The 16,207-nt window shown below is 44.7% G+C and overlaps 1 protein-coding gene across 4 annotated transcripts; it reads right to left on the bottom strand.

Moving 5' to 3' along the window:
- Positions 1-262: 262 nt before the first annotated feature.
- PGBD1 (piggyBac transposable element derived 1) lies at positions 263-16,138 on the bottom strand. 4 transcript variants are annotated; one of them, XM_060023395.1, is made up of 7 exons: positions 15,748-16,138; positions 13,497-13,906; positions 11,759-11,915; positions 8,128-8,216; positions 6,048-6,177; positions 5,322-5,418; positions 263-2,145 (listed from the first exon to the last, which is right to left on the bottom strand). In XM_060023395.1, exons 2-7 carry the CDS (start codon positions 13,890-13,892, stop codon positions 588-590), a joined length of 2,427 nt encoding a protein of 808 aa, XP_059879378.1. In that variant the 5' UTR covers positions 13,893-13,906; positions 15,748-16,138; the 3' UTR covers positions 263-587. The 4 variants fall into 4 exon arrangements, with proteins under 4 accessions (XP_059879378.1, XP_059879379.1, XP_069397192.1 ...); XM_060023396.1 differs by lacking the exon at positions 11,759-11,915; XM_069541091.1 differs by lacking the exon at positions 15,748-16,138 and having other exon boundaries at positions 13,497-14,191.
- Positions 16,139-16,207: the final 69 nt, after the last annotated feature.

The following is a 16,207-nucleotide window of genomic DNA, read 5'->3' as shown; positions in this document are numbered from 1 at the left end:
CAATGCAGGTGACACAGGTTCAAGCCCTGGTCCGGGAAGATCCCACATGCTGTGGAGCAACTAAGCCCATGTGCCACAACTACTGAAGCCTGTGTGCCTAGAGCCCGTGCTCCACAACAAGAGAAGCCACCGCAATGAGAAGCCCACACACCATAATGAAGAGTAGCTCCCACTCGCCGCAACTAGAGCAAGTCCCTGCACAGCAACGAAGACCCAACGCAGCCAAAAAAAGAAAAAAAAAAAGGCATTCCCCAGAGAAAACTACCAGGAAAAAAAGAAAAGGAGGCAGGATTTCATTCTTTAAATGCACAAATTAATCAATTCAATTCAACTAATAAAGGAGTTCCCAAGTTTGATATCAAAATTAGACCTAGAAAAAGATACCAATAGATTTCAACATTTTTACAGATCATTAACATTGTTATAACAGTTTTTGAAACTCTACATAGATTTTTTAAAAGAAATATTAGTCATTTAATTAATAATTTCATTGTATACATACATCAGGTTTGTTTTGGGTACAATCTGATGTAGTTTTGATTTTTCTGTGTCTTACTAATGTCTGCATTGTATCTGTTTTACCTGCCTTAATCTGACATATTTGCATTATGTGCCAAGTAGAAATGGGCAACATCTCTCCGAAAATCCCCAAGTTCTAGAGAGGCACCTGGGTTACAGGCTCTGTGCAGGTGCCATGCATTGCTCATGGCTACATCAATCATGTAGCTCACCAAAACTGAGTACCATTTCTTGCCTCTTATTCTCACCCTATATTTGGAAATGATCTGTTCCATTTTAGCTACGCCTTCCCTGCATTCATCATACAGTTTCACTATGGAAGGCTGACTTATCTGAGGGATCTCCTTGTCATCGGCAAAACAACATATCTCATTGACTGGCTCTATGCCAACAGCGTTGGAGCACAGACTGATAATACCATCACCATGCCAATGACACAGAATTATCTCATCATTTTCTTCTACTCGGAAATCGAAATACCCCTTCTGCATTTTCTTCATATGTTCTGCACTCATCAGGGGACATTTTTCAGTCCTGTTCTCACGAATTGTTCCTGTTGCCCTCACCCCTTTCTTCTTCAAGGCTGACATCAATTTGACACTTGTAAAGAAGCTATCAAAACACAGGTGATAGGGATAGTGACCTCTCTCTAAAAGAACATCAGCAAAATTCATCACTAGATTTCCACCTAAACCAAGATCAAGATCCTTACCTGCCATCACAGTTGACTCTTCTTGATAGGGCTCAAACCAAACCAGATAACCCTGTGCGGTTGTACCACACCAGACTTTATAGCCAATTCTAATAGGTTTCCCATTCAGGAATTGGTCACTATCAAAGCACTCACACATTGTCTTATCAAAACAATAGTATTCTTCAAGGGGAGCGTACAGGAGAAAATTTTTATTCATTTGCTTTATGAGAGGCCTCAATTTTGTAAACTTATCATTTTGATCTAGGTGGCTATTATCTGCAAAATGCAGGTATGAGAAAATCAATTCAAATCTGTCCCTTCTGATTGAATCTCTAACCAGGTTCTGATCGGCATCAGACATTTCCCAATACATTCCCCTTTTGGGACGCCTCACAAGGCCACTCAAAAGCAGGACACCAAGCACACACCTCATTTCCTGAATTGTGACTTCCAAGTTGACATTTTTCTGAGAAGCATAATTATTGGTTTCACTGACAATCAAGTTGAATGTTTCATCATCAAAAAATAACTCAAAGAGCTCCACTGGGTTCAACTTTTCACTCTTGAGATTCAAAAGTCCAGAATCCAGTGCTGACCAGCTTGGAAAGTTGGGTTTAATGTCTCTTTTAGTCCAGTTCTTCTCTGGGACGCTTGACACCTTTGGTCTTTTTGGAGCAGGCTGAGTCTCAGGCTCGTCATCCTCTTCCACATCTGAATCACCAGAAAATGCGAGGCCTTGGAGCAGTTCACTCACTCGAGCTTTGTCTTTTTTTCTCCCTTTTCGGGTAATGTCTCCTGCAGCATATTCCAGGGATGAGATGTGCATCCGAGCCCACAAGTCAGCAGGGTGACGGTCCTTCAGAGTGTTCAAATGTGCAACTGTTCTTTCAGCAGGAACAGGGGTACTACAAGGGGCCTGGGGTACCCAATCTCTGGGAAAGAAAAAAGAACGTATGCTATAAAAATTCTGTCTCATTCACTGATACAGGATAAATCCACTGACGCCTAAGGATTCTTTTGTGGGGAATACTTCCTTCTCACTCCTCATGTTTCCATGGGGAAGGCTTTGGCCAGACTGAACATTTCTGGCCTCTTCCCACTTCCCACTCACTCCTCATGACTTAACTAATTGTTGAATCTGGGAGAAAGAACTGGGCTGTCCTCTTCAGAAGCCAGTTGCAGACATTCCGTGTTCCTTTTTCCCCCAAGATGCATCAGGAAGGCCTATGCGCGGGGCCTATGCTGTCACTATGCGGCCACTTAGCTCTGCCTCTGAGTGGCTTTATCAGTCTAGCTTCTGTCAGTCATAAAGCAGAGGTTTCCAGAATCATCTGTTTTACTGCTGTGTCTTTATCAATTGGTTCTGAATTTGGACAAGGAAATGGGTTGTTATTTACTGAGCCCCCTCACCTCTCACAGAATTTCTGAACATGGAACAACTTAGCCTCCCCTAGTTCTGCATTCATCTGGTGGACGCACTGTTTCTGGGGAGAAACAAAAGAGAAACTCAAACTTATTGCCCTTGGACTGATTTTTATGCAGTTTTCAAGGAAATAAGCTGAAGTTACTAAGATGGAAATTATTATTTTACACAAACTTCTTTAATTCTAGAAATATGCATGTCATTTACAAATGTCCTGTTGGTACATTAAATTAGACCAATTTAAGAAGACGTAAGGGAGGAAAAAGCAGTGAAAAGAGTATGTTGTAATATAATTTACACTATATATACTTGTTTGCTTAGAGCATTTATCATCCTGGGTGTCTTTAATGTCTGCATGTATGATCCATTCAGTAGATCCATCTTAGAGTTCCCTGACATCTTCAACTTCAGGGGCCCTGCTTGAATCCTGTCACTACACTGAACTTTCCACTGGTGAAAACTGAACTCCAAGAGCTCACTCTGTAGCCAATTCCTTTTCACTCTAGCCTCCTTGCACTCTTGTCCCACAACACCTGTTCTTCCATCTCACTCTGTAGCCAATTCCTTTTCACTCTAGCCTCCTTGCACTCTTGTCCCACAACACCTGTTCTTCCATCTCACTCTGACTCCTCCGTTTCCTCCTGCTTTTACCTCCCTTCCTATTCTGTCTAGACCTCGTGATCCATCACCACCTTAGTCCTTCTCTTGCCAGGATCATCAATCACCCTGGCCCAGTGTCCTTCTGTAGTGGTGGGCCAGCAAAACTCAGCACCAGATCAACCCCATCCTTAGTCGTCTCTGTTCCTCACCCAGGAGAGAGTAGTGCCAGAGAAATCAAACAACGAGGTAGACTGACACTGCTAAATATGATGGTCTCCAAAACTCACCTAGTTACTCAACACTGCCCAGAAATCCTTCTCATGCCCTCTCATCCCTTTCTTCCCTGTTCCCCACAACAGGTGTTTCATCACTCTTCTCAAAGCTACCAGTCTATCTCCAAACATGACTTCCTTTCCTACTCCAAAGAGGACCCAGAATTTTTCAAGCAGAAACTTGCTCTTTAAAATGATCCTCTGGGACGTCCCTAGTGGTCCAGCGGTTAAGACTCTGCAGTCCCAATGCAGGGGGGGCCCGGGTTCGATCCCTGGTCAGGGAACTAGATCCCGCATGCCGTAACTAAAAGATCCTGCATGCGGCAATGAAGATCCTGCATGCCGCAGCTAAGACCCAGCGCGGCTAAATAAATAAAATAATAAAATGATCTTCTGTGGCTCCTGTAACTCTTCTCTCCTAGTCTTCTCCTGTCCTCTCTAGGCATTTGCATTTTCTTTCTCTGCCTCTCTCTGATCCACCTCCTCTTTAGCTGGTAAATTCCTGCTTACTCATCAGGGCCTGTTTCAAATGTTACCTCTTCTGGGAGGTCTTCTCCAGTATCCAGATCTCTGTTGGGTCCTCTCCTGCAAGCTCTATCATAGCTACAGGGCACGTCATCATACTGCATTGTGTTCTGTGTTTTCTCATCTGCTGTACCCTCATGTGACTTATTGAAGGTAGGGTCTCTGTCTTATACATGACTGAATATGAGTGATAAAATGCTTGCTGAATGAGTGGGGAGGTTGCTGGGGGTGCGGTGGGGGGGTACACTCAGTCTCTGACATCATGATGGAACACCAAACCTAGAACATCCTACCCCTTCAGACTTCTTGTCACGTGAAACAGTAAGGTATCTTGATTCTCGGAGGCACTGTGAGTGATGGTTTCAGGTAAACGTACCTGACAGACACAACAGCAGGTTCCTATTCTCCAGTTACAACTCTGAGCTAAGTCACAGTGTTCTTTCTCTTACTTTAGTGCAGCTTGGCTCGGAGTTCACCAGCTTTATGAAAGATCTTACTTCTCTTCTTAGGCTTCAAGACATTTCTCTTTTAACTGAGATTTAGCTCCCTGTTTCCCTAAGATGAACAAATGTCAATAAGGAGAATCCTCATCCCCTGCCCTACTCTTCAGTGTAATTATCGCACGCTGTTTCCTTTTTCTTCTTTCCTCACGTCTCCAAGGAGTTAATGGCCTCACCAGAACCCAACCTTTGCTCATGATCCAGTCCCTCTCTTTCTGCTTTAGGAGCACCTATGCTAGACAGTCATTCCACAACCAACACTCATTAAGCACCCACTACTATCTTTAATTTGTCCTTTGTCATCAGCTACTCTCCTTTTAATCCTTGCTCAGGATTCTCCTAATGGAGGTCGAAGATACCCTACCTGTCTTCCCAAGTCCTCTTCCAGGTCTGATGATATTTCTTTCTTAACCATCATGGCAACAAACCTTACCTGCAGACCTCACTCTCTTGTCTAAATCCTCTGCTTCTCTATCTTCTTTTCTTTCTGGCTTCAGTATCTGTAGCCCCACAACATAAGGGAGCCAGGGGAAGAGTGATCAGGCAAGGTAAACTGAGTCAGAGAGGATTCTTGGAGGCAACCGTGTACCAAATAGAAGTTTTGTATAATTATGATATACTGACAGGTCACCTCCTTGGCGTGGGACCTCCTACGATCACAGAAGTGAGCATTACTCTTTCTGTATTATTCCAGGGAAGCAGGCTTTTACCAACTGGTTTCTCTAGTTTCATTTCAATTTCTTCTCACATCTATAGGATTTGTTCTACTTAGGACCATGGACACTCACCTGTTGGGTATTCCTGAGACCTCAGCACCTCGTTCCATTTCTTCAGAAGTTTCTTGCTTTGTGTTAAACAATCCATCTTTAGTTACAACTTCTTCAGCTAAAATAATATGTTAATAATTTAAATGTCATTTGTTGCCTGAATCTAGAAAAACAATCTCTAGGCTAAGGAATAGGATGTTCCAAATTAAAACAAACAAAAAATCAACAGGTGTACCAGGAGTGCAGTCACAACAGTCCTAAACATGTGGCAGAGTATGGGAAGATAATAAGAAAGGTCAATTTGCAGGGGAGAGTATCTAACAGGGCAAAGCATATTACATATGGACAGTAGTGCTCACAGAGAGTGAAGAAAACTTCCTCCGAGGTAAAGAAGGGATCAGGCAGAGGTGTTTGTGGAACTTTCAGGTATTAAGGGATGTCTGAAAATGACAAATTATATGGGACCCTTGAAAAGGGAAGAAAAAAGGGAGCAGAGGAGAAGATGTTGAGGGAATCATGATCAGAGAAGATAACAGCAAGAATCAGTAGTGAGTAGCAACAGAAGAAGATAAGGGGACTGGGCGGGATTCAAAATGGCAGGGGCTGAGAGAAGTGTGGAAGCAGAGGCCAGAAGAAGGGGAAGGAAGGGTGAGGGCATGTAGGAAATGTGGGTTCACAAGGGCCGAGTCAGGGTTAATGATGGGAAAGGTGAGCACAGCTGGGGACCAGCCAGAGGCCTGTCCTTACGCATCAGACTGATGTTTGTAACCTTCTCCTGAGCCGAGTTTCCACAGAGGTTCCTCTGGGCCAGACTCAGATGTGGCCACTGCTCTGGGACAAGGCCCTGGGCTGCTGCTTCCTCAGTCTTCACTGATGTCTAAAAAGGCAAAAAATGGCCTCTCAGTCTTCACTGTGGTAAGGATAAGGGGTCTAGGTGTGAACGGTGTTGAATACCACACTGCAGACCAGTCGAACCAAGCCAACCAGCAGGGCCCTGCTCTCTCCGAAGGTCTACGGGACGACTGTCCTGCCTCTCTCAGCTTCTGGGGGTTGTCAGCAGTCCTGAGTGTTCCTTGGCTGGTAGATGCATCACTCCAGTCTCTGCCTCTGCCGTCACATGGCCTCCTCCCTGTGTGTCTCCCTGTCTTCACATGGCCTTCTTATAAGGACATCGACCGTCGGATGCTGGGCCCACCCTCCTCCAGTAGAACCTCACCTTAACTTGATTACATCTACAAAGAATCTATTTCTAAATCAGATCACAGTGATAGGTACCTGGGGTTAGGACTTCAATATATCTTTTCGGGACACAATACAAGCCATAACTTCATCTTAGGTCTACTTCAATTAATGTTATTTTTCTCTTTCTCTGGCTGGTCTTTCATTCGACTCAATGCTAGTTTCATTCTACTGTCCACCCACATCTCTGCCCTTTCATTTTCCTAGCCTTTTGATCTTCTTATTCCTCCTTAATTCAAACCTAATGATTACACATCAGTGCAAACGTTTAACTACTTTGTTATTTCTTGGTGTGATCATGTCCAAACATTTGCTTTTTTTTTTTTTTTTTTTTTTTGCAGTACGCGGGCCTCTCACTGTTGTGACTTCTCCCGTTGCAGAGCACAGGCTCCAGACGCGCAGGCTCAGCGGCCATGGCTCACAGGCCCAGCCGCTCCGCGGCATGTGGGACCTTCCCAGACCGGGGCATGAACCCACTTCCCCTGTATCGGCAGGCGGACTCTCAGCCACTGCGCCACCAGGGAAGCCCTACATTTTTGAAATACTTTTTTTTTTAATAAATTGCTTTTTGTTTCTCCATTATATAGCATTTTAGATAATTATATTGATTTAAATATACATATAGGTAAGTTTTACTTGCTATACATTTCTTTTCAAGAAGGTGAAGTATTTGTTAAGAACAGGAGGCACTGGGTCTGATAGGATTAAGAACAAATTAAAAGTCACAGAGTGGGGCTTCCCTGGTGGCGCAGTGGTTGGGAGTCCGCCTGCCGATGCGGGGGCTGCGGGTTCGTGCCCCGGTCTGGGAAGATCCCACATGCTGCGGAGCGGCTGGGCCCGTGAGCCATGGCTGCTGAGCCTGCGCGTCCGGAGCCTGTGCTGCACAGCAGGAGAGGCCACAACAGTGAGAGACCCACATACCACAAAAAAAAAAAAAAAGTCACAGAGTGAGGAAAGGACTCCATGAAGACCCTGTTCTTGAGGAAACTGACTCAGCAGCAGAGGACTTAAATAGGAGACTTAAATATTTTTTAACTAAATGACTAGGAAAATGATTGGACCACTAAGAGAATAAGGGGGAAAAAAAACCAAGAGTCTATTTTGTGAAGATGTGAAGTTTTTGCCTTGGATACACAGAATTTCCATTATCATCACCAAATATTAATTGGGTATGTGCAGAACACTGGGACTATAAGGTAACATGAGGAAGAGTACTGCCTCTCAGACTGGGGAGAGAAACCAGAGACCCCCTCAAAAGATAAAACATCAGTCACTGAGCATCAGATGAGTAGAGGCACTTTCTGAAACCAAGGGCCCAACTCTGCCCCTTATTCTCATACCTTGAGATCTGATGTGCCTCCTACATACGGTATGGAATGAGGCCACTGCATAATCTATGTGATCTATGTGAGCTCCCCGGATGAGGCATAAGTGGTCTGTGATATTCTGTGACAAGGTGAACGCAGAGGGACGGTGCCACCTGGAAGGCTCCAGGGTGAGCAGTGTGAGCCGAGAAAAGGGCAGGGACAGGTGGTCGAGGGAAGCAGGGCTGCGACTGAGGTTCGCATAGCCCGGGCACCGTGCTCACCTGGGACCTGGCTGAGTTAAACCCCGGTACTGCTGCCTGGTCTCTGGGATTCTCTTCCTGGGGAGGGGCTGGTCCCTGGGGAGCAGGCCCTGTGGAAGGAGGAGACAAGAGTCCTGAATGAGACACAATGGCTTTTACAAGAGAGCCCTTTGTGGGCGACCCAGACCCCAACTCTTCTTATGTTTGTTAAACATCCAGGAACTAAGATACAGATCTTACGCTAGAACATCATATCTGCTTTCATTCTTTCAGAATTCTAAAACTTTAGGGTCCCTACCCACAAAATAAGTGGTGTTTATGAACTCATGAGGTGCTCTACAGTGATGCACTTTCACATTCATAAAGAAAAATTAGAAATCATTGATGAAAATAAGGAGAGGGAAGGCAGAACTTGGTGATAAAGGAAACATTAACCAGAGAACAAAGAAGAAAGAAAAGAAGTGGAGAACAGAGAGAGAAGGCAAAGGGGAAACAGGAAAGCAGATAAGAGGAAGATGAAAAGAGAAAATAAAGATACAAAAAATAGAGTTGATAGTGGGGGAGGCAACGTATGGGGGGAGGCAGGGGGTAGATGGGAAATCTCTGTACCTTTCTTCCAATTTTGCTTAACATAAAACTGCTCTAAAAAAATAAAGTCATACATGTACACCTGAAACTAACACAACATTGTAAATCAACTGTACATCAGTAAAAAAAGTCACACACACACAAAAACAGTCATACATACATACATAGAAGAGATGTTAACCCTGAGCTAGGAGAACTTTTGAGAATCTGCCACACTGGAAACTGTAACAATAATTCAGACAGTCATAATGATTGCAAGGTGCCAGGCACTGCACTGTTACTTAAAAAGATTCTTTCCAATTCCTTATCTGTACAATGGGGAGAACACAGTCTACTTTACAAGGTTAATGAAGATTGAGGTAACATAAAAACTCTCTGTAAAAGCCCTCTGTAAGTTGTAAGACCCCACACAAGGTAATGTATCATTATTTTTCAAGATGGCAACAATATAAGGAGCCCAAAATTACTAAATGAAGAGCACAGGGGATAATTCTAACCCAAAATATAACACAGAACATAGTACCACTTTTCCTTGCTCCAGACACAGTGGATCACTGTGTAATCTTTCTGTTGCTGTTGTTTCGTATCTAGAGCAAATAAGGCTTGCTAGGACAATAAAATAGCCTTGCCCCTGATTCACTGTTACTACCTTACCTCCCCACAACGCATACATGCCAAACAACCAACAGCTTAAAAAGCGCAGTGTAAAGCAGGTCTGCTGTCAGAGAAAGGGCTAAGCTGAGGAGGGGCAGGATGGCAAGAGAGAATGGAAGGGGGCAACGGTATAATGCAGTGAGGAAAGAGAGCAAGAGCAATGGGAAATTTGAGAGAGCAAAGGTCAGATCAGACTCTGTGTTTGCCTCTTATAATCCTCCTGAGGTGGAAAAGCATTAGGGTTAAGCCTGGGAAGAAGGCGGAGGAATGTTTTCAAACATATTAAAGTTCACTACAAATACCACACTGATCTGTTGCTCTGTATCTCTGCCAAAGACAGAACAAGAGAAAATGGGCTTAAGTTGCAATGAATAAAATGATCTCAAGGTCTTTTCTACTTCTCCATCAACATATCGAAAATTTACCAATGTGTCTGACCCTAAGAATCGATCACATTTGAGCATTAAGAGACTGGCAAAAATAAAGTACTCAATAGTTTTCATTTTAAATCTAGTGTTCCACGACAGGTGAGAATGAAATACTATATACACACAAATAACACAGTCACTATAAATCATAGTTTTGATTTTAAAAAAGGGCTTCAGTGGCACCCAACTTTTTAATGATAAAGTCCAAACCTCCTGGCCCCAACTGACCTTCCCATTCCCCCCACCCACTCTTTCCCCTAAACAGACCCCACCATCCTGTCATGCTGGTTGACTTAGTACCCCATTGAAAATACTAGCAGGAGAGGAGGGAATGCAGGTAGCCTGGGAAACTGATCTTCAGTTCATTTGGTCGCAGGTATCCTGGAGAAATGTGCTTGGGTTATGACTAGTAAGCAGGGAGGCCCTTAGCCAGTCTCCAGAATATTTGGGAGGGCCTTAGAGGGTATAAAAAGCCCTTGAGAATGACAGGGTGTGCTTCCTAAAGGACAACAGAGCAACCTGATTACACACACCACAGCAGTGGCGCATCGCACGGGGACCTAGAGAACCAAAGAAGCCCCCCCTCCGCCCAGTAGATGCTGCTGGAGTCCAGTTCTGAGAGCCAGCTCATGCTCACACGAAAGAATCTTATATCCTATGACCGCTGTTATCTTTCTGTCAATTATCATCACCAATCTGACAAGTACCTCCATTCTTCATTACCCCCTCCCCCTCCACAGTCAAAGTGAGATGAAACTGATTTCAGCAGATGCATGTTCATCATCTCATAGGTAGATGGGAATACTCACCCTATGCCTGCTCCAATGCAAATCCTCATGTATCAAGGCTCAATGCAAGCTCATGACTCCAGGAAAGCTTTCCCAACCCCAGGGCCGTAAGGCTCCCTACCACGTCTAAACTTCTTCACGTAAAACATTTGGGCTTCATGTCATGGTGGTTTTTAATAACCAAAGAAATAAGACAGAACTATCAATCAAGTAAGTAGGGAAATATCAAGTTCTATTTATGCTCCAATGGGTAAATATCACAAGTAATCTGAGCCTCATACATTTTCTTTTATCTCCCTTGAATGTTTTTAAATCATTTATTATATGAACCATTTATTCTGCACTTAATATCAAAATATCAGTATTCACAGATCACCAATGTGGTGACTGTAAACCAATGTGGTAAATCATGAAGTTGTGTGTGTCATTTTGTATGCCTTTTCTAGGGAAGAGAGTTAATCCTTTTCAATAAATTCTGGGGGAAAATGATAGCATCCCTCACCACAAAGGTTAAAAAACATTGCACTACGGAGTTCTGAGGTCTCCTTTTTGAACGATCTGTATACTTCTGTGTGTTCTCAAACCATCTGCAAACTGCAGGCCGCAGACTTTGCCTTCTTTGCACGACCTATCTTACTGCACACAGCTGAAATATAACCAGTAGCTGGGATGGATACGGAAAGTGAGAGAGCCGTGCACACAGGAGGGTACACTCCAAGTGCAGGAAGGAGAGAACCTGTTTAAACCTAAAGCTGTATGTAAATTACTGAAAGATTAGAAGCAGGGAGGCTACTGAAGAAAATGTTACCATGGGGAAAAGACAAATTTATGGAAAGCTACCAAGTAAATATTTAAAATATTCACAAGTGTAGAATTAGAAATGTGGAATAGAGATATATAGTAAAGAGAGAATCTTGGTCAGAAGGTCACGTGACTTAACTCTGCCTCTGTTGACCCTGGTCAAGTCACTTAAACTCTGAGTTTTGGTTTTCCTAACTATTAAGGGTGTTGGATAAGAATATCTTAGACTTCTAACATTTTACAATTCCAAATGTTTTTAAAAGTTTGCTTAGGTATAGGGCTAACAACAACAACAAAAAAACCCCACAGATAAACAAGCTTTACTTAGAAGGCCATGCACCTGCCAGCGGCCTGCTCCCAGTGTCCTTACTAAACTCACCCTCCGGCACTCACCACTCACTTCTTGGGCGACCTCTTGGTGGGGCTCTGGGGGTTCACACTTCAAGGTGGTTACCCCAGGCAGTAGCTGGGGCCTCTGACACCCCAAAGAGGTTCCTTGATATTCTGTCACCGGTAGGTGCATATCCTGTCCCTGAGTGTAGACAGAAGCCTGGGGACAAAAGGTTCACTTTGAAAAGGAGGGAGACACAAGAGGGAGGAGATATGGGGGTATATGTATACATATAGCTGATTCACTTTGTTATACAGCAGCAACTAACACAACATTGAAAAGCAATTATACTCCAATAAAGATATTAAAAAAGAAAAGAAAAGAAAAGGCATCCTGGTGGGAACTGGACCCAACAGCAGTTAGGGATATCCTCAAGGGAACACCAGAGAAGCTCCATTTAATCCTTAAGGAGCAGCAAGTAAGACAGAGTAGCAAGACAGAGACTTGCTTCACTCATTTGGCGAATATGGGCTGAATGCCTACTAAAAGCCAGGCTCTGTTCTATGTGCTGGGGATATAGTGCCAAAGAAGAGACACAAGACAGGCAAAAATCCCTGCCTAGAAAAACAAAACAAAAACCCAGATGGTTGCTTAACTAGTGGGTGGAAGTTCAATGAGAAATAGGATATGTACACTGTCTCAAAATGTCTCCCACAAATTTCTTATTAATTACAAAGGGGAAAATGGTAACTTTATAGTAGAGAAATCTGACAGATACCACCTTGACCTCATCAGTAATGGGACAATCCATCACCATGTGCCTCCTGATGTGATGCACTGAGGAGACCACAATGTCACTTCTGTGGTATTCTAGCCAAAATGCACAACCTGGGTCTTATCATGAGAAAATACAAGGCAAACCCAAATTGAGGGGCATTCCAAAAAATAACTGGTCTGTACTCTTCAAAAATGTCATTGTTGGGCTTCCCTGGTGGCGCAGTGGTTGAGAGTCCGCCTGCCGATGCAGGGGACATGGGTTCGTGCCCCGGTCCGGGAAGATCCCACATGCCGCGAAGCGGCTGGGCCCGTGAGCCATGGCCGCTGAGCCTGCGCGTCCAGAGCCTGTGCTCCGCAACCGGAGAGGCCACAGCAGTGAGAGGCCCGCGTACCGCAAAAAAAAAAAAAAAAAAAATGTCATTGTTATGACAAAGGAAGACTGAACAACCTTTCCAGATCTAAGAAGACTGAAGAGACGGCAACTAAATGTAATGTGTGATGCTGGACTGTATCCTGGATTGGGGCAAAATTGTCATAAAGAATCCTACTGGGCTATCATGGATGTATCTAAACAAGGACTACTGTTGAGGTGATAGTATCATAAAAATTTTAATTTCCCAAAACTTGATAGTATGTATTCTGGTTATACAAGAGAATATCTTTCTTCTTCAGAAATACACACTGAAGTGTTTAGAGATAAAGGGGTATGGTATCTCCAACTAACTCCAATCTCAAATGGTTCAAGAAAAAAAATGTGTGAGCCTGTGTGTGTGTGTGTGTGTGTACACATATATGTACATATACAGAGAGAGAGAGGGAGCATGTGCTCACACACGAGAGGGGCACATCCTGTAACAAATGTTAACAACTGGTGAATCTGGGTGAAGAGTACACAGTAGTTCTCTGTACTACTCTCCCAAAACTTCTATAAGTTGTAAATTACTTCAAAGTAAAAAGTTAAAACTTAACAGACAAATGTTCGCCATTACATCTCCCAGGCCACCACGCACATTCTCTTCCCACCTGCTGTCCTGAGGCTCCTGTGTCTTTCTCTAGATTCTCCAGCACTGTCACTGCATCTTCCCCGCTCTCCAGAGGATACACCTGCACCCAGGCCTGGAGCTCCTGGGGCAGGATGGTCAGGAACTGCTCCAGCACCAGCAGCTCCAGGATCTGCTCCTTGGTGTGGGTCTCCGGCCGCAGCCATTGATGGCAAAGTTCTTGGAGCTGGGCCAGAGCCTCCCGGGGCCCGGTTACCTCCTGGTAGCAAAACCGCCGGAAGCGCAGGCGGCAAAGCTCCAGAGTGTGGGAGCTGCTGTCCTGTGAGCTGCACATCTGCTCCCATGTGGGATCTTCCTCCTTCACTTTCACAAGGCTGTCTCCATTCTCAGGAGCGGGGCCTGGCGAAGCTTCATCCATGTTGACCTTAAAGGCTAGAAAAAGGTTCACTTAGCTGAGGTCTATGCTCCAGAAATGTTTTTCCAAATGTACATCTGAAGCATAAGAATTGATCAGTAACATAAAAATTATAAGAGCTTCAAAACTCTATGTAACATACTTATATTTTTGTCCCCACTCTAAGTGATGCTCAAAAACTGAGCCTGCTTGTCAATATTATCAGTGAAATTAATGAGAAGTCTACCTTGAATCCTAAGGGAGCTGAGCCCAGAGGCAAGGGATGTAAGGTAAGGGACACCAGGGAAGAAGGGTTAACAATAAGAATGCTTGAGCAGCTTATACTTTAGATGGAGGGAAGGGATAATTTGATCCATGGAGGAGCCAGATGGCTGCCTTTATGGACAGATTAATATACCCTTAAAGTTCATCTATCTCTGCATATTTCTCACAGAATACTCCACCTTAAATGTAGGTGAGGTAGACTGTTTCCAAAGCCTCCATCCCCTAAAACCTGTTATGATGAGATTTTGTCACTTTTCTCATCATGAGGTGGAGTCTACTTTTCCTTCCCTTGAGTCTGTGCTGACCTGTGACTTGTTTTAACCAACAGAATATGGCAGAAATGACAGTGTAAGAGGAAGTGCTCTTGTAGTGCCAGACACACAGCCATGAGACTTCCATGCTGTGAGAAAGCCCAAGCTAGCCATGCAGAGGTCACGTGGAAGAGAACCACGGAGCCCCAGCTGGGCCCAGTCCCCAGCTGATTGAGCAGCAGCCACATGAGTAACTCCAGTAATACTGCCCAGTCAACCCATAGAATCATAAGAATAAGCTGAGGTTGTTTTAAGCCACTAAGTTTGGGGCTTTATTTTTTTATGTAACAATAGATAACAAACGGTAGAAATACTTCAACTTCTGTTTCTCTTCTCACCTGTTCCTTTTGTGATCGCAATCAAAATTCAATATGTCTCTATTCTAAGAACACTTAAATCTCTGTCTGGCTCTGACTTGCCTTTCGTATTCCAAACTCACATCTTGGGCCTCTCCTGCACTGTAATTTCAACACACCCCAAACTGAAATCAGAGTCCCCTCAAAGCTGCACTCACTCTGTATTTTTCAGTTTCTACTGGCATCACCACCACCTTCCATGCATTCAGGCTCAAAACCAGCTTACATATATTATATATAATCACCCTGAGTTCAGTCAATTCTTCCTCCACAACGCCTCTTGCAGCCACTCCTTCCTTTTTACTCCTGCTTTACGATTTACATTCACTATTACAATAATTTTCTGTGTGGTATTCCTGCCGCACCACACACTCCATCATCACTGGATCGATATTTCCTAAAGCACAATTCGAAACATATTCGACACACCTGTCCCACCAAAAAGCGGGCTGAACTAAATTCAAACTCCCCAGGATCTGATCTTAACTGAGTTTGACTTGTGTGTTTGTCACTCGATAAACATTTATCAAGCACGTCATTTTCCAAGCATAACGCTAACCCCATAATAAAAGACATAGACCCTACCTCCAAGAAAGCCATCGTCCTCCCAAATGCCTCGTAACACTGCCAGTTGATACTCAGATTTGTTCCACCAACCTTGTAGTTTATGGCCACGACCAGTCTTCTAACGGTATATTCCCAAGGCTCCGTGCAAATGCCACCCCCAAACCTAATGTACAGACAGTCTTCTGTCCTCTGAGCCACTCAGGTGGAGGGTGTTCCCATGGAAGTGAGCCCAAACCTGCCTCACCAACCCATTTCCCTCTCCAACCCGCATTACGGATCACACCCCGCACCACCGCCACCACCCCTGCCCCTTGAGGACAGGGGTTTATCTTTGCATGACCTCAGCGAGCCCAGGCTTACCTGGTATTCAACAAATACTGGCGGACGTCTTGCCGGAGGCACGTAGATGTACTGGGATGTCGGTAGCCGGGACCTGCGACGGGCCCAGAACGCATCTTACTGCGATCGCCCCCCAGCTCCTAGCGCTTGGCATATAGCGGGCACTCGGTGAGTGAGCGTCTAATTGCTGGTTAACGGACCAAAAGTTCAAGGAACATGCACAACGAAGACATGGCCGACCGGAGGGCGGAGGCCCGGCTCTCCACAGTCGGGATGAGCCAGTCGCCTGTCCCCGCAGGGCCCGGGCGTCTGCCGCTTCCGGCCGTCGGGACCCGGGGTCAGATTTCCCCTCCTGCCGCGCGAGCAGCCGAACCTCAGCCCGGCCGGCTCCATGCCTCTCTAGGAATGCGGCCGCACGTCTCACTGGTGCGCCTGGCGGACCCCCGCAGCCCCCGCCCGCCCTGCTCAGTTGCTGAGTCCC

Source organism: Delphinus delphis, chromosome 10 (genome assembly GCF_949987515.2).
Source record: "Delphinus delphis chromosome 10, mDelDel1.2, whole genome shotgun sequence".
NCBI classification, from domain to species: domain Eukaryota; kingdom Metazoa; phylum Chordata; class Mammalia; order Artiodactyla; family Delphinidae; genus Delphinus; species Delphinus delphis.
The sequence above is the reverse complement of the archived record's forward strand: the minus strand, read 5'-3'. Positions and strand labels throughout refer to the sequence as shown.